The sequence below is a fragment of the Balaenoptera borealis genome (assembly GCF_965194805.1).
Source record: "Balaenoptera borealis genome assembly, chromosome: 15".
NCBI lineage: Eukaryota > Metazoa > Chordata > Mammalia > Artiodactyla > Balaenopteridae > Balaenoptera > Balaenoptera borealis.
The window spans coordinates 51750573-51769364 of record NC_138871.1 but is presented as its reverse complement, the minus strand read 5'-3'; the positions used below and the strand labels follow the sequence as shown (position 1 = coordinate 51769364).

At 33.9% G+C, this 18792-nt stretch overlaps 1 protein-coding gene across 4 annotated transcripts in view; it reads left to right on the top strand.

Annotated features, from left to right (window-relative positions):
• Positions 1-18792, top strand: part of FOXN2 (forkhead box N2) — a 56673-nt gene that overhangs the window by 15619 nt on the left and 22262 nt on the right. For all 4 annotated transcript variants that reach the window (XM_082358257.1, XM_082358254.1, XM_082358255.1 and 1 more), the window contains exon 2: positions 14919-15469. In XM_082358257.1, coding sequence (XP_082214383.1) covers positions 14933-15469 — 537 coding nt within the window. In that variant the 5' untranslated portion in view covers positions 14919-14932. The remainder of the gene's footprint in view (positions 1-14918; positions 15470-18792) is intronic.

Genomic DNA, 18792 nt, shown 5'->3' with positions numbered 1-18792 from the left:
AGACAAATCTTTGACTCTTTTGTATTCTGCGTCCTTCCCTCCCTTTCCCTTTCTTGACTGGAAAATGCAGCTGCACACATTTTTTGTTTAGAGACAATGGATCACATGCTGTGTCACCTAAATCTATGACCAAGAGGCAGTTTTATCCCTAAGAGACCATAATGCTTCAGTTGTCCTGGATACATGACATCATGTAGCATTATAATCAAACATACGTCTTTTTGCAGTAGTACTTTTGGGATTTGAATCTGCCCTCTAATCTCAATATTGGATTTTATGCGATGGACAGTATTTATAATAGAGAACCTTAAAACAAAGAATGTATTGTAGGAAAGGTTGTGAGTTCCTTTTATATGGCTTAATTTTCTTACCTGAGGGTTACCAAAGTTATCAGATAATTTGAGTTAATAGAGTATCTTTAAAGTTCTAGCATTAAATTTGTTACACAAAGCCTTGCAAATAGTATGTGCTCAATAAGTGTTACACTATTATTGCTACCAATGTGATAAATTAACAAGAAAATTGTTTTCCTTATTTAAAAATGAGGAACTCTTAAGATTTTGAAAATAATTAGTATCTGTAAACTGCTAAAATATTTTATGTTGAGCTTATTATAAGCTTATTATACTGCTGAATAAATCTAGGAAATATAGTACTGTGGCTTCCAGTCTTGAGTTATGGTACGTTTTATAATTAATTAATAAAAATGGTTTATTCCTAAGGAGGTGAAAGTGAGGAAAGGAGGGGGAAATTGAACGGAAATTCCTTTTATTATATAGTAAATCTTAATCAGAGACAAAGCTTAAATTACAGTAAAGAATTGAAGTAATTGCCAGGCAGTTCTGATAAAATTCACAAACATTTTGGATTTCTATGTATGCCTTAACTCTGTAGTAGATTTTTTTTTCTTATGGAAAACATTGTTTAGTCATGTGAGCTAAGTGAATGACAGCCTGTTTCCCCTTGCGAGGGTTGTCTTAGCCTGTCAAATGGTTTTTTGTATTGGTTACTTTAAAGTGATTGGATGGGAAAGCCACAAATCTGAGAAGGGGCCTACTCTCTGGTTACTCTTTTGACACTGCTAAGATTGTTTAATTTACTGATGACATTAAGTTCTTGGTGAGAGGTAGAATAGCAAGTCAATAGAAATAAAGTTTCCAGATGTCTTAAGACCATGTAAAAAAGCATAATTAGAAATTGTAAATATATATAATTAAATACAACCAAATATCATACTCATTTGTCACATGCTTCAGGAATTTAGATGTTTAAAGTATTTATAATGGGACTGATTTTAAATAGGAAGCTAGACTAGTAGGGTGAAGATGGTGAGAAACAACTGTATCTGTAGGTCAGATGCTGCCATATAGTTCCAGATTAATCATCCCGTGCTTTAAGTCTTCTTCGGGGCTTCTCAGTACGATTGCTCAAGAGCTGGTTTCAACTTCTTTCCAGTTCTAGTAGAACATAACAGATGGTATGCTTCCTTTTTAGTCCAGTGTAGTAAAATTTTTTTAGAAACAGCAAAATTGATTTTCCTCATTTATCCTTTCTGTGTAATGAGGACAGAAATATTCAATGATTGGCTCAAGGGTGCAGGGAAGAAATAAATTGGAATAAATTTCTTTTGGGATATCAAAAATTAACTATTATTTTATTTTGATGTCTTTTTTCAGTGCTATTTTTCATTTCCTAAAAGGAATTCTTAAATAATATTATGGATTAAATCTAAATTTGTAACAATTAAAAAATTATCTTGCAAACAATAACTTACGGATTTAGGGTTCTAAGAACTATGATATAGGTAAGATAAAAAATTAAAGTTGAAAAATGTAACATGAAGAAATTCAGTAATATAATTTGAAAAGCACTTTTTACAAGTATTAAACACATTAGTAGAACTGAATTAATTGCAATTATTTCTTATTTGCTATGGATTTATATTACTAAGGTACACATTTAAAAACTTTTATGTTCATGAGAATTGCTGGACTGAGAGCCTGATTTTTTTGGGTTGTTAAATTTTATATACATGAGTCTATTTTTAAGGTACTGTAGATGTTATCCTGAAATTTATAGTATAAGTAATATAAGTAATATCTTAAAGAAATTATTTTGTATATTTTAACTTGGTAAGAATTATGTAGATTTATGATAGATTCTGAATTAGTCAGATACAAATAAATATAACTATATGTGTAGATATTTATATTCCTGTCCTGTTTTGATTATAGCATTATATTTGCCACTGTATCTTTTTGTTATTGAGAATGTCATTACTAGTGAAAACTCAACATATTTTATTTCAGAGGTAATGTAGTTTTTTTTTTATATATAAATTCTTTTGTTAGAATGTTAGCATTAGGCAGCTGTTAATAAAGGAACTTAAAATCTTTTGGGGCCATTAATAACAAAAAACTAAAAAAAGTTCGGAAAGTTTGTATGGTTTAAATGCTTTTAGATTATTAAACTAGAAAGATTTGAAGAAAGGATCTGTCATGTGGTATGATTGGTAAAAGACTGACATACATAAAGTTCATGGAAACAGAATAAGGAAGTGAAAGTCGCATCATAATGAAAATGATGAAACTGTTATTGCAGCACTCTTCTGAGAAGTCCTAATTTCTGCCTCACCAGAGGGTGTCATTGGTCGTAAAGGAGGCCCATCCTTAATACTAGAATTTTTTTTAAAATTTCTTCAAAACACAAAGTATAGTTACTGATTTTATACCCTAATTTTTTTGTATTCGAGAGATATAACATTTATAAATCTACTACTTTAGGAAGAAAACTAATAATAATTTAAAAATTAATAACAGTAATAATAATTACCATCTCTATAGCTAGTATTTATTGTGTACTTACTCTCTACCTTTGTTCTAAGTCCTTTATATTTATTCTCATTTAATTTGTACTAACAATCTTATGAAAGTAGGTACTGTTAGAATTCTTCGTTGATAGGTCTTATAGCCCGTTGAATGGCAGACCTGGGATTTGAAACCAGGCAATATCTCTTCACAGCTCATGCTCTTTAACCCTCTGCTTCACTGCCACCAGATGTGATTCTAATGTTAATAATAATGATTTAGATTGCACTTTTATGACTTTATAATATGAAATTGCCTTATCTTTCACAATTTTAACTTCAAATGTACTGCCTCCCCAACTTTCTGTTTAGTACCTTCTAGTATTACATATATATATATTCCTTTCTCAAGGAAGAAGCCTTTCATTTTATGGTTGTACACTGTTTTACCATAGAATCTAACACCTATGACAACGGAGCCATGAGTGTAGTAGGAGTAAAAGGTTTCTTCTTGAAGCGTCTTAGAAAAGGACCAGGAGAGATTATTCTGAATAGTGTATCTCTTATACTTCGCTTTCTCTATCTTTTATCCACATTACCAGATGTAGAGATATTATAATCATAATCCAATACAGCTTATATGTTAGCTTTGGAGTATATTTTAAATTCCTATATACATTTAGATATTTCTGACATTTTAGAATTCATAATATAATACATTTCCTGGTTATCAGGAGATTGCTTATTCTGTATCCTCAACTATTAAACTACAAGTAGACAAAAAGAGGTTCCTAAGTATTTGGGGAAAAAAATTACAAAGTTGATGCATTAAATTCATGCACCTTAAGGTGAACTCTTTACCATTATCAGATCTTACATGGAATTCTAATGAAATTTATCTGGCTTTCCAGTCTATAGCAGATAATGCTTCTATAATTGTATTTCCATGTTTTAGAAATCCAGAATGCTCCGAAAGCCAAAAGTTTTCTCTTAACCCATGTAGTGTTAAAACATGATCTGAACTGATATAAGACTATTGATGGTCTTTATTTACTCCCTTCTTACTGTGAATATCCATTTTTCTGCAGAAACATTAACATTTTTATTATGGGGTCCTGCCTCAGACCTCACTGACACATTGTATAACATATCACATGTGCATTGTAGTCCCTTTCTAACATCCAAAATATTCTGAATTCTGAAATATATCTGCCCTCAAGGATTTTAAGTAAGGGATCATATACCGTATAATCAGGTACAGTGACTACAGTACAACTGAGGACTAGGATATAGAACTAGGAAGATTAATCCAGTAACTCAAGCATAGCAAATGTGAGACCTTTGAGTGTGAAGCAGTATTTGTAACTGGAATAATATATGGATCCCTTTTAAAGAAAATAATTATATATCCCATTTGTAGAATCACTGACTTTAGTTTCTGAAGTAAGTTTATTTTTAAGTCTTTCGTTTTTTTCTTTATATTGTTATTGAAATGAAAACACAAAATGAAAATTTGCAAAACTTGTGGCCCCCAGAGTTTATCCATGGCACGCACTTATTGAGAAACACTGAGAAAGTGGCAAATAGTCCTATATACTTGAGCAATCCCTATAAGTATTATTCTTTACCAAATCTTTGTTTATAATAGCCTGAATCATAGTTAAGGGGTTAAAATACCTTTCCTATATTTAAAGTATGATTTTTTAAAGGGATAAGAAGTACCCTCTTGAAAAAAAAAAATGTACACACAATTTTTGATTACCACCTTTCACCTCCAAGGAAATGTCTTCTACCTACTGCCAGTTGGGAATCACTGTCATAACAAGCAACTCTTAGTGATAGGAGTAAGTGAAATTCCTCAAGTGTGTGGAAGCAGAAGAAACTTAAGAACCAGTGCTCTAAAATACGGGATAATGTACGTTAGAGAAGAACCAGTGCTCTAAAATACGGGATAATGTACGTTAGAGATATTGCCATCAGAAACTAATGTAAACATCCGTTTCCAGCAGCATGGGGAACTAAGTACCTGGACTAGCCTTTCTGCTGAAAACAATCTAAAATGCTGGACAAAATGCATCAGTGCTCTGGCACAAAAGTAAAGAATATTTAGACTGAACACTAATTGGAAACCCAGTGAAGTAAGCCGAGTACTGAAGCTGGCTATTGCCTTGAGGGTATTTACCAAATCAAGTGAGCTTCTGTTTTCCTGGCCTTTGGGGGGCTCAGGGATCAGGAAGCAAAGCCCAGACCCACCAAAGTAAAACATTTAGCAGTCTTCTCCAGTAATAGCCCTTTTCCATAGGGGTATATACCTTCTAGGTGTAAGAGTGATCTAGAAATTCTTTCCCAACAAAGAAAATTATCTTACTATAATATTGCTGCTAACAGGAAAAATAAAAAATCTCTACTGAAAATTTGTTACCCCAAACCAGCCCTCACACTGGTTTGCAGCCTGAATTCACACTAGACCTCAAGCTAAGAATTTTATTTTATTTTTTGTTTGTTTTGTTTTAATATTTATTTATTTATTTTTGGCTGCTTTGGGTCTTAGTTGTAGCATGGGGGATCCTGCGTTGCGGTGAGTAGGCTTCTCTCTAATTGTGGCACGTGGGTTCCAGAGCATGTGGACTCTGTAGTTGCAGCACACAGGCTCACCAGTTGTGGCACACAGGCTTAGTTGGCCCACGGTATATGGGATCTTAGTTCCCTGACCAGGGATTGAACCCGCATCCCCTGCATTGGAAGGCGGATTCTTAACCACTGGACCACCAGCGAAGTCCCCTCTGCCCTGTTCTTTTCTCTCTTTGCTTTTCTTACCTTTTCCTCACCTTCTATACTTTCCATTTGAATTCTGTTCTAAGAATTTTAAATGATCCTGGATTGTTACTACTCCCAGGGGCCTGACAGAAGCAGCACAAATCATCATTGTCAAAGAATTCCTGTTGGTAAAGTTATAATGAAAATGAGTTGCTTAAAATAAAAATTTACAAGCCATCTAAGGAAACAGGGCAGAATGTAAGAGAATCAGTAGAATCAGACCTACAAATGGTTCACATCTTGGAATTATCAGATGTAAAATATAAAATAATTATATTTAATATGTTCAATGAAAGCTTAAAAATGAGGAAAAGAGCAAACAAGCATTTTGTAGAAGAATCAGAAGTTCTAGATATGAAAATATACAGTAACTGAAATTAGAATTCAAGGAATAGGTAAAAGCAAATAGATCCCATTGAAGAAAAAATCATACAATAAAAGATAAACCCGGGACTTCCCTGGTGACGCAGTGGTTAAGAATACACCTGCCAATGCAGGGGACATGGGTTTGAGCCCTGGTCTGGGAAGATCCCACATGCTGCAGAGCAACTAAGCTCATGCACCACAACTGGTGAGCCTGCACTCTAGAGCCCGCGAGCCACAGCTACTGAAGCCCGCGTGCCTAGAGCCTGTGTTCCACAACAAGAGAAGCCACTGCAATGAGAAGCCTGTGCACCGCAACGAAGAGTAGCCCCTGCTCGCCGCAACAAGAGAAAGCCTGTGCAGCAACGAGGACCCAACACAGCCAAAAATAAATAAACAAACAAATATAAATAAATAAATAAATTTAAATAAACAAACAAATTTAAATAAATAAATATTCCGATTACATCATTTAAAAAAAAAAGATAAACCTGAAGAAATCCAGAATGCAGTACAGAGAGACAATAAAGTGGAAAATATAAAAGAGATTAATAAAGGGGAAATTTTTAAGAGAAAACAAAACACTTTCAGAGGATTATCAGGTTTCAATAACAATAATGGAAATAGAGACCATGAAATGATATACTAAGTGAAAATAAATCTAGAAGCTGTGACCTACTCTAGTTCAACCCAGAATTCTATAGCTAGCAAAAAATAACTTTCAAGAACAAGGGCAAAATAAAGACATGCTCAGAGAAATGTGAAAGTTCACTAGCAGACCGCTTTTTTTTTTTCTAACTGAAGTATAGTTGATTTACAGTGTTATGTTAATTTCTACTTTTTAGCAAAGTGATTCAGTTACATGTATTCTTTTTCATATTCTTTTCCATTATGGTTTATCACAGGATATTGAATATAGTTCCCTGTGCTATGTAGTAGGACCTTCTTGTTTATCCATTCTATATATAATACTTTGCATCTGCTAACCCCAAACTCCCACTCCATCACTCCCCCATCCCCCTAGCAGACCATTTTAAGTAGAAGGAAAATGGTCATTGAAAGTCTGAGATTCAAAAAGGAATGATGATCAAAGACAGTGATAAGTGTATGTTAATAAAGTGTAAGTTAATTTTTTTAAAACTGTATAAACAATAATAATAGTGTCTTATGGGGTTAAAAGAAAAGAAAAAGCTGAAACTGAAATAGCAGTTGTTTTAGTTATTTACTAATTGTCAGTTTATTTTATAAACTGGGGGGAGGTGATTGGAGCTAGTATCCAAAAGATCTTTTTATTACTGAGGAGAAGATTAAAAGTAACTTTGGATTTTGATGAGTATGTGTGATAAAAATGTTATGGTAACACTTTAGTAATAGAAATAAATATATAACTTCCAAACTAGTAGATGATAAAAAATGGAACCAGAAAAATACAATCCCAAAAGAGGCAAGAAAAGAGAGAAAGACACAGTGTGGAACAACAAATAAGATGATAGAAGTAAATCCAAATATACCTATGCCTTATATTTTAAAATGTTCAGCTATATGGGGTTTAGTCCAGACTACAAAGAAACAAAAGGAAAACATGTAAGTAAAATGATGGAAAAAGATATACCAGGCAAATGTTAATGGAATGAAAGCTGCGATATCATTTGAAATAGATTTTAAGACAAGTAGAATTACTAGAGATAAAAAAGAATTGATACGTAATGGTAAATGTTTCATTTCGCCACGAATGTTTAGAAGTTTTAATTGTATGCAACTAATAACCAAAACCACAAATAAAGCAAAAATTAATAGAACTACCAGGAAAAATTGATAAATTTCACCAGTATAGTGGGAGATTGTAATATATCTTCCTCATTAATTGGTAGAGAGCAGACCAAAAAAAAAAAAATCAGGAATATAGAAAACTTAATGTAACTAACAAGCGTGATCCAACGGACATAATATTGCATCCAGTCACTGTGGAAACATGTGCTGAATCATCATGAAAATCTACCACATACTGGACTATCTAGTAAGTTTCAACAGATTTCAAAGGATTAGTATCCTATAGATCAATTCATTTAAGTTAGAAATCAGTAAGAAGAAAAATCACATGGAAATTAAGATATATTCTTCTAAATAACTCGTATGAAAGAAGAAATGTTAATGGAGCTTGGACTGCCCTTTGTCTGGGAGATGTTAGGTCATCCCTCAATTTTGTTTGTGGCAAACACAACCCTGAGAAATGGCCCACATAAAGGCCTTTCAGTCTTGGCATACCTGGTGAGAATGTTATAGATGCTAAGGACCAATGATGAATTGGTTCTCCCAGCAGGAAAGAGAAAATTTTTAACAAATAATGCTGGAACAGTTGTGTATCCATATGTAAAAAAATGAAATTGAGTAAAAAATACATGCATAACTTTTTTTTCTGAATTGAAGACCTAATGTGAAAGGTAAAAACTATAATACATTTAGAAGACAGTATGGGATAAAAGCTCTATGAATTTGGTGTACAGAAGGAATTCTTTTTTTAATAAATTTTATTTATTTATTTTTGGCTGTGTTGGGTCTTCGTTGCTGCGCGTGGCCTTTCTCTAGTTGCGGTGAGCAGGGGCTACTATTCGTTGCAGTGTGCGGGCTTCTCATTGCGGTGGCTTCTCTTGTTGTGGAGCATGGGCTCTAGGCATGCAGGCTTCAGTAGTTGTGGCACGCGGGCTCAGTAGTTATGGCTCGTGGGCTCTAGAGCGCAGGCTCAGTAGTTGTGGTGCACGGGCTTAGTTGCTCCGTGGCATGTGGGATCTTCCCGGACCAGGGCTCGAACCCGTGTCCCCTGCACTGGCAGGCGGATTCTTAACCACTGCGCCACCAGGGAAGTCCCCAGAAGGAATTCTTAAATGAGAAACAAACTATGGTAACCATAAAGAAAAGGGTTAATCCACCCTATTAAAGTTAAGAACTTTTTCATTAATAGGCAACTAATAAAAAGACAAGCCACCTAAATAGGGAAAGATATTTGCATCACATGTAAGGATTGGTATCCAAACAATACAAATGACTTCAATAGACACTTAATAGAAGAGGGAATCTAAATGGCAAATATATATATATATATATGTTTGCCATATATATATACTTTTAGGTTTCTTTTGTATATGAAGAGGTATTCAACCCCATTACTTATATGGGAGATGCAAATTAAACCACAAGGAGTTACAATTTCATAGTCATCAGGTTGGCAAAAAAAATTTTTTTGATGAGTACATGGAGCAAACAAAATACACATACATTCCTGGTAGCAATTTGTCATTATCAGTTAAAATTGAAGAAAAGAATACTCTGTGACCCAATAAGTCCACTCCTTCACATATATTCTGCTTCTAGAATTTCAGAAAACTTATTTACAGTTGTGTTCCAAGGGATATGAACAAGGATGTCCATAACAATACTACTTGTAATAGCCCCAAACATAAACATAAATAAATGTTCTTAAGAGTATAATAAATTGTGGTATGTTCATAAAGTAGAATATAAGTTATCTGTAAAAATGAATGAATTACTGCTGCAATAATGTTAATGAATTTGGTGGGGGGAAAAACAAGTTTCAGTACAACTCAATTTTACATGATGTGTGAAAAACTTAGAGGGCTAAATAATATAATATTTAAGGATTCTAACTATAAAGGAAAAATTTGCTTAATCTTTGATACAATCAATTAAAAATGTGGATAAATTAAGTCATAAAATCTATGTGGTTTTAACCAACATTTTGTGTTTAGGAGGTTCCTTAGTTATTTCGGGTAAAAAAAGCTATCACTGTGACACCTCTAATACCTTGTAATTTGGCACCTTGTACCTTAGATGACACTGAAAATTCTCTGCCTTAGTTTCCCTTCTCTTACTTAATCTCTGTCAAGCATTTCCTCTCAGACCAGTGTTAATACAAACCTAAGCAAAAGTGCTCTCCTCTAACCTTTTGAGAAGTGATCTGAGAATTCCAATATGGAATCTTATTATATTTTTCTTGCCCTGGAGTTGAGTGTCATTGTAGCATTGAACATAATATGCAGGCATGCAGTTCTCTGTTAGACAGCTTTGGAGATGCATGAGCTGCATAGCTGTGGGAAAAAATGGTGCATTTTAATCCTGTACTGTCTTCTCAAGATGCTGCCATGGCCGTCATACAGTGAAGCTCTAGACAGGGGCTCCAGAGTGATTGTACTGGGTTTATTTGAACTCTCCACTTTGAAAATTCTCCTTGTGAGAGGAAATTCTGTCCTTTCCTGAAATGTAGATTTGGAGTCTTAACACAAATGTGTACTTTGCTAAATCATCTTGTACATTTACATGCCTTTTTTTTGTAGCAATGTCTTGGTTTTGGAAATCTATTTGTAGTGGATATGTTCATTATTTGGGTTATGTTATTTATACACCTAAGAAATTAGGATACATTTTCATATTCCACATTTTATTTTCTAGGCCTTAAGTGCCTATTTTGAGTGACATTTATTATGTGTAACGGTTATATTTGGTTGAAGTATTGTTCTTAAAAGATTACTAAAAGGAAATGTTATCAGTACATCAGTAGCCCAGATTTCCTTTTATTTCTTTACTTATTTTGTTTTATGAAGCAAACTTCCATGCACATTATTAATTATCTGCTATTGAATGCTTTCAGTTCATTTTAAGAAGTAGTTTCATAAAAATTTAAAACTAAAAGTTTTCTTGATTTTGGTGTAAAATACACAGACCTTTCTGTTGTAATGTTACATATTATGTATTTCTGAAAACACTGAAATTGTGCACAGCTGATGGGTCGCACCCAAAACATGCAGAGCTTTGTAATCAGAACACTAATAAAAATAAATCTTAATAAGAATACTAGAATATTTTAAAAGATATATTAACTCAGTTACATATAAAGAAATACTACAGTCGACTTAAGGTTAAAAAAAAAAGAGATGAAGGTAGCCTGGTGGAAGGGTGTGCAAGGAGGGGTTGAAGCTACAGGGTTATGGAGGCCAGAGTAAAATGCATAAAGATTTGCAGAGAAGAGTTCATTAAGTATTTTCAAGACAATGCGTGTGACCAGGCTGTGCCAAGAGTAAGAACATGGGTTGAATGAGAATTGTGTACAGTACTGTATTTTCAGCAGCTTGCTGCTTTCCACTGTGTTAGCTTGTTTGGGGTTCAGCTCTTATTATTTAGTAGTGCAAAGACATAGGCTGGGAAAAATCATGTACACACCAGTGTGACTTTCACATTGTACTAAAATCTTTCCCCTACTTACCAGTGAACTAATTTGTGTTACAGAAAAGCTTAATAACAAAATAAACTGTACTAAGAATGAGAGGTGGCTTCTGTTTTTGATTAGAGGTCTTTGATCAGTCTCTGACCTTTCTGTGATTTTGTTTCTTGTGAAATGGAAATACTACAACTAAAAAATAGTCTAACACAGTCTTTTCCCCCTTGAGTATATTGTTTTAACTTTAAACTATAAAAATAATAAACACCTTAAAGAAAAACCAGAAAATATAACAAAGAAAAAAATTACCAAGTTACTAATATAAGGCACTGTTAGCTTTTTGTATATTTTCTACTTTTTTACCAGTTTTTAATAAGCTTTTTTGTTTGCTTCACAATCTTCAAGACAGTCATTTTTAACGACTACTAAATATTAAATAGATGTGCTTTTACTTAGCTATTTCTCTATAATAAAATATGTAAGCTATTTATAGTTTTACTATTATCGTTCATAATTCTTGGATGAACAGGTGTGTGTGTGTGTGTGTGTGTGTGTGTGTGTAAAAGAGAGAAAAAGGAGAGAGGGAGAGGATCTTTTCCCCTACATAGGATTATTTCACTGAATTATTGGGTCAAAGAATATGACATTTTTAATGATTCTTGGTGCATGTTGCCAGCTTGCTTTCCAAAATGGCCCTAGGTCCTTGCCCAAAATTGTGTATTATATATTTTTTAAACTGTTGATAATGGGCAACAATAGATACTATTATTTGTATTACTAGTATCTGTGCTTATCAGACACTATGCTAAGTACATTATAGTATTTAATGTCACATTTTTGTTTTGGTTTGCATTTCTTTAATCATCAATGAAGTTGAATATTTTCTAATATATTTGTTTGCTATTTATATACTTATTTGTAAGAAAAGATCATTTGCCTATTTATTATGGTGGACTTAGTGTTCTAAGTGGACGGTGTTCTAAAGTATTCTACAAGAATAGTTTAGAAACAGCTTTTTTTCTTTCGCTGAAAATACAGTAACCATTAAAACCTTACTAAGAAAATGTCAGCCTTTCATCGTCAGTATTTGATTTTTTTAACTTTGCTTGGCTATACGCTTTTGTGTAATCTTTGGCACATTTGCTGCCATAGTATTGTCTTACATCTGAAAGTAATGGGATTTTATTCTAAACTTGTAATTCAGAGGAATAGTATATTTGCAACCATTTGAATTAGTTTCTGATGAGACTGTCTGTCAACAGTATCTGTTTTAAGTAGTATTGCTAAAAATATATGTTCCTTAAGAAATAGAGTGTATTCTAAATGGACAAAAAAGCTTGAATCTTGAATTCAGCCTGGCTTGTAATTTTGGCTCCACTTTTTATTAGCTTTAGAATGGTAGGCAAATTACTTACTGTACTTCCATTTCCTCATTCATAACAGTGATTTCAGTTTTCCAGTTGTTACTAGTGAGGATGTTTCCTAGCATTAATGATTCGTTTCTAAAATAAAATAGCTCTTAAAAGTAGGTAGCACAGCACTTGGTATTTGTTAATTATAAGTTCATTTCAGTTTGAAATAATTATAATTTGAGTCCCTGCTCATGCCCAACATTTTGTTATGATGTATTAGGAATACAAAAGTAAAAGACTCTTACCTCTTAAGGGATTCACAGTCAAGAAAGGACCATACATAGAACTAAGTAGTAGTGTAAGTAGAGATGATGCATTTTAAAGCCCATAACATAGTGCCTGTAATATAATAAAATCTCAGTAAATGTTAGCCACTGCTATTTGGTTACTCTCTAATTTCTATATGTAATTGAAGATAAATGAATATAGGTGAAAAGGCAGAAGTGGACCATTAGAAATTAGTTATTCCTCTTTGAACACTGAGTGCTGAGAGTGTTTTCTGTTTGTTTTTTGTTGTTTAAAGGAAGCAAGACTTTCTTTAACCAATGAATTCTCATCCACTACATTTAAAAAATTCTCTATGGGCAGAGAGACTATGATGGAATAAATGAATAAGTTGGTCAGTTACATAGGACAGAATATCATCTCTGAAATATGTTGTGTACACATATGTGCACATGTGCATATGTTTATGTGTGGTTTTCTTAATTGATTAAAATAGAAACCAAATTTATTGTAATTTGAACTTTTCCTTTTCACAGTGTCTTAGCATGTCAAATTATAGGTATAGGTGAGAGTAGGAACTGGATAGGGAGAGAAGAGTGAAAAGATTTTAAATGGATAGGATTGGGTCATTGGTATTCATAGGTGATATGTATACATATACTGTTACCAGGATAATATAGTGGCTAGAGTTTTGTCTCTGAGGTTAGTCTGACTGGGCTTAAGTTCTGGTGCTTCCAGTTACCAACCAGGCAGTCTCAAACAGGATGCTTAACCTCTCTGCATCATTTTCCCAAGCAAGAGACTATTGGGTTAATAGTAGTGCCTACTTTATAGGGTTTAATTGATAGTTAATTGAGATACAGTATGTAGTATTTGGTACAATGGCTTACTCCCAAAATATTAACTGATGGATGCTATTGATAATTGTGTGTTCTGAGACTACATCTAATAGCTAACAGAATCCAGATAGACTGTTCTGCATCCAAAATTGACCAGTTTTCATAATTCTTAGAGTAACCTGCCAGCTATGTTTTAAGTAAAATAAAATCCTGGAGGCATTTCTGTTATTTCACTTATGTAAGCATAAGAAGTTTGAATAGAATAATAGAAGATATAGAGGGCTTTTCACAGAATTCGGAAATGGAGGAAATGAGGTACCTTGAGGAACCATTGAAAATGAATTAAATGGCACATTAGTTCTGTCACTTTCCTTTTTGGTCAGTTATTCTCCCATAATAAGATTTTGAATTGAAGTACATTTCAAAAGCAAAACAAAAGTCATTGAGAAAATGGAAATAAAAAAGGATAGTTTAGAAACAGCTTTTTTTCTCCCCTTGAAAATACAGTGACAGTTCAGACTTTACTAAGAGAATGTCAACCTGTCACTGTCAGTACTTGATGAGATAATATAGAAGGAAGAGTTAAAAATACTGGAATTTGCAAATAAATAATAAATTTACAGTAAATATAATTTTGCTAGTAATGAATTTAGTGATTAAGGAATGTTATATTTTTAGTATGATATACTATAAAAATATTAGAAATTATTTATAGTAAGTATTTCAGATTTGAGGAAAGGGTTTATTTGGAATTATTATTTGAGCTTTATTTTAAATTTGGTTATTGTTTGTATTGAGCCATATGTATGACTGTTAATTACAGTGAAGTCATAGATCCATAAGATGAATAGATTATAGAGTTTTATAATTCAAAGAAACAATCTGTTCATTTTTAGTAACAGCAAACATTACTTATTAGGCAGTTACTATGGCCTAGGGACTTTAATAAGTATTCAAAATCCATTATTTAATTTTGTTAATATCACCTGTACATATTGTGCTATAGTGCTGCATTTTATTTGCAGTCATTTCAAATAACATGAAATAAGTTCTGTTCCTTGTATAGTAACCTTTAGCATCTTTGTTATACAAATATTGTGCTTAAATATTATGTGGGATATTGATTGCAAAATTTCTCTGATTTGGGGGTGTTTAAATATGTATTCTTCCATGAGTTTACCAATCTTAAGTATTACGTTGATTGATAATTGTTTCTTTTGTTGCAGAACTGTAAGAGTAAATGGGTCCAATAATTGGAATGACTCCAGAAAAGAGAGCTGAAACTCCAGGAGCTGAAAAGGTTGCAGGATTAAGCCAGATTTACAAAATGGGAAGCTTGCCTGAAGCTGTTGATGCTGCCAGGCCAAAGGCCACTCTAGTGAACAGTGAGTCAGCAGATGATGAACTCACAAACTTGAACTGGCTTCACGAAAGTACTAATCTCCTAACAAACTTCAGCTTTGGAAGTGAGGGTCTTCCGATTGTTAGTCCATTGTATGACATAGAGGGAGATGATGTGCCATCCTTGGGACCGTCGTGCTATCAGAACCCAGAAAAAAAATCAGCAACTTCAAAACCCCCATACTCCTTTAGTCTTCTCATTTATATGGCTATTGAACACTCTCCAAATAAATGTTTGCCTGTGAAAGAAATTTATAGCTGGATACTGAACCGCTTCCCATATTTTGCAACCGCACCAACAGGCTGGAAGAATTCTGTTCGACATAATCTGTCCCTGAATAAATGTTTTCAGAAAGTGGAAAGAAGCCATGGCAAGGTCAGTGTTTATGAACATTGCTATATTTAGGGAGGTGGGGGAGAATTAACATGGAGATCTTAACATATGAGGAAATCAAAGGAAGACAAAAAATAGTCAATCAGATTACTTCAGCTTGAGGTTAATTATATTCACCATTTGCTTTCATTTGAGAAGTTTTAAAATTTCTTCAGTATTGATATAAACCTAGCAGAATTATTTTCAGTCTACTATAGGTACATAAATTAGGGTTTATTTATTATTCTCTTTTTTTTTTAAACTTTTAAAAATTGAAGTATAGTTCATTTGCAATGTTGTGTTAGTTTCAGGTGTACAGCAAAGTGATTCAGTTATAATTAGTTTTTTTAATGTTCTAACTTTCTATTCTTAGTTTCTGTAATGTTCTTGTCACTATATTTATTTATTATTCTTATTTATTCAACGTGACCATCTCTGCCTTATAATTGGAGTGTGGATCATTTACATTAATGTAATTGATACGGTTGTATTTAAATCTGTCATTACATTATTTTTTTCTATTTGCTGTATCTGTTCCTTTTTCCTTTTCTCCACTTTTCCTGCCTTTTTGTCAATTGAGTATTTTTTTATGATTCAATTTTATCTCTTCTATTGGCTTACTAGCTACTCTTTTTTTTTTAAACTCATTGCTATACAGTTTTCAGTATATATTTTTAATTTATCACAGTCTACCTTCAAATAATTTTAATTCACTTATTATCTGGCCTTTTACAGAAAAAGTTGACTAATCCTGATGCCCTATCTGGATCAATTCCTTTTTCCCAAGAAGTTGATTTAAATTTCTTATAGTTTGGGTCTACTAGCAATGAAATATTTTTTTAACCTTTTTGTGGAGGATGGGTATGGAATTCTAGGTTGACAGGTTTTTTTTTAAGTACTTTAAAGACATTACTCTCTTTTGGCTTGCATAGTTTCTGAAGATAGGTCTGTTACGATTCTTATCTTTGTTGTTCTGTTTGTAATTTCTTTTTCTTACTATCTGTCTTCAAGATTTTTCTCTTTATCACTACTTTTTAACAGTTTGACTATGATGTGCCTAGGTGTGTTTTTCTTTATTTTTATCCTGCATTGGTTTTTCAGAGGTTCTTGGATCTGTGGTTTGTTGTCATTCATTAAACTTAGAAATTTTTTTCCTCATTATCTCTTCAAATATTTCTTGTGGTTCACCACCTACTTCTGGGCTCCAATTAAAAATATATTAGACCATTTTCTATTGTCTCACCTCTTAGTTGCTCGTCCCTCTTCCTACTCTTTTCTTTCTTTGTTTCAGTTTGGATAATTTCTATTGATCTTTCTATAGTTTGTGTGTGTATTTTGAATATTTGAATTTTATTTTATTTATTTTTTATACAGCAGGTTATTAGTTATCTATTTTATACATATTAGTGTATATTTGTCAATCCCAATCTCCCAATCTTTCTGTAGTTTTATTCTTTCCTCTATTGTGTTCATTCTGCTGATTAGCCTGATAAAGTTGTCTTCATATTTTTTAAGTATTTTCATTTGCCTTTTAAAAAATAGTCGCCATCTTTTTGTTAAAATTTCCCACTAGATCTTTAAGCATATTAATCATAGTTATAGTGTCTGTCTGATAACTTCAATATCTGGTCCATCTCTGAGTCTGATTTTGTTGATTGTTTTATCTCCTGCTTTTGTGTGTTGCATAATTTTGGATTAAGTGGCAGCCATTGCTTGTTAAAGAACGGTAGAGACTGAGGTAAATAATATTTCTATCCAGAAATAGATATTCCTCTACTTCTGTCACGTTGTTAGTATGAACAGGTATTGGTCAATCTAGTAAATAATTGAGCTGGGTTTGGGTTTTGTGGTTGTCATAGTTACCTTCAGTGTACCATAGTCTTCACATTCCTACAGAGATGGACTGTTGATACTTTGTACTTAGTGTGTGGCCTGGAATGTCAGGTGATTTTTCTCAGCATTTCTTCTCCAACTCCATCTTTCAGTTTGTGACACATTTAGAGGTGAGAGGGGTTGAATATTTCTCTTTGTACTCTTGCCCCTTCCTTAGCAATAGATTGCTCTTGCTTGTTACTTGGTGCAAAGTTCTTAGTGTGAACAGGGTGGGTTTCTCAGTTCTTCTGCTCCAGTTTTAGTCTTAAGCAGACTCTGTACGCCTGTGCCTCAAGAGTGGGACTTTCCTTGTCTCCTCCACAAGCGGACAGTCTCTCCCGTTTACTCAGAGTGGAGTCTAGAGCTGCACTCATCAGTAGCCAATCACCTACATATGGCTAGTGGTTGGCATATTGGATAGCACAAAATAGGATATTTCTGTCATTGTATAAATTCCTACTGGACAGCACTGTTCCAGCGCTCAGGCCAATTTCTTGCTCATTCCCATCATGGTGAGTAGATGTTGCCTAATATCAGTGGGAAGTTCTAGGTACAAGTGAGAGACCATTTCCCAGCAGCAGTAGATCTCTGCTTTGTATCTTTGAAGGATTTGGGCATCAACAGATTTCCTGCCCTTCTAATGGCATGTAGTATTGAATACATTGCCTAGTGTCAGTGAAATGTGAGGATAGCTGGGTTTTGTATTTTTCTCCCAACAGCAGCCATCCTTTCCCGGGGACTGGGGTGAGGAGTGTATTTTGCCTGTTTCTCAGTGGCAGACTGCTTTTGCTTCTTATGGAGCTTTGTCCAGGGTTTAGGCAGGTTTTGTGCCTCTGCCACAGAGACATCTGATCTCACCTTATGCTCATTCAGGGCCTGGAGCATGAATGGGCTTTGCCTGATATTTGCTCCAGCCTCAGACCGTGGTAGGTTCTGCACATCTATCTCCGTCTCCAAGGGTTTCTTCCTTAGGTCTCCTGCCTGCCTACAGTTTTGAGTATTTTTTTTTCTTGCCTTTTATTGTGACTGCCACTTCTTCCATGCTCTACCAAATGTGAAACTGTTCATATGTTTCGTCTCTCCTCACAGGACCTGTCATACTTCAAAGTTCAATTATTTCTGTTGTCTTGCAGCCTTAGATCTCAAATAGGCTCATAAAAAATTATGGTTATGTAGGCTATTTTGTTTTTTAATTTTTTTTAAAAAAAATTAATTTTTTTAAAATTTATTTTTGGCTGTGTTGGGTCTTCGTTGCTACACACAGTCTTTCTCTAGTTGCGGCAGGCGGGGGCTACTCTTTGTTGCAGTGCGCAGGCTTCTCATTGCGGTGGCTTCTCTTGTTGTGGAGCACGAGCTCTAGGCGTGCGGACTTCAGTAGTTGTGGCACACCGGCTCAGTAGCTGTGGCTCGCGGACTCTAGAGCACAGGCTCAGTAGTTGTGGCACACGGGCTTA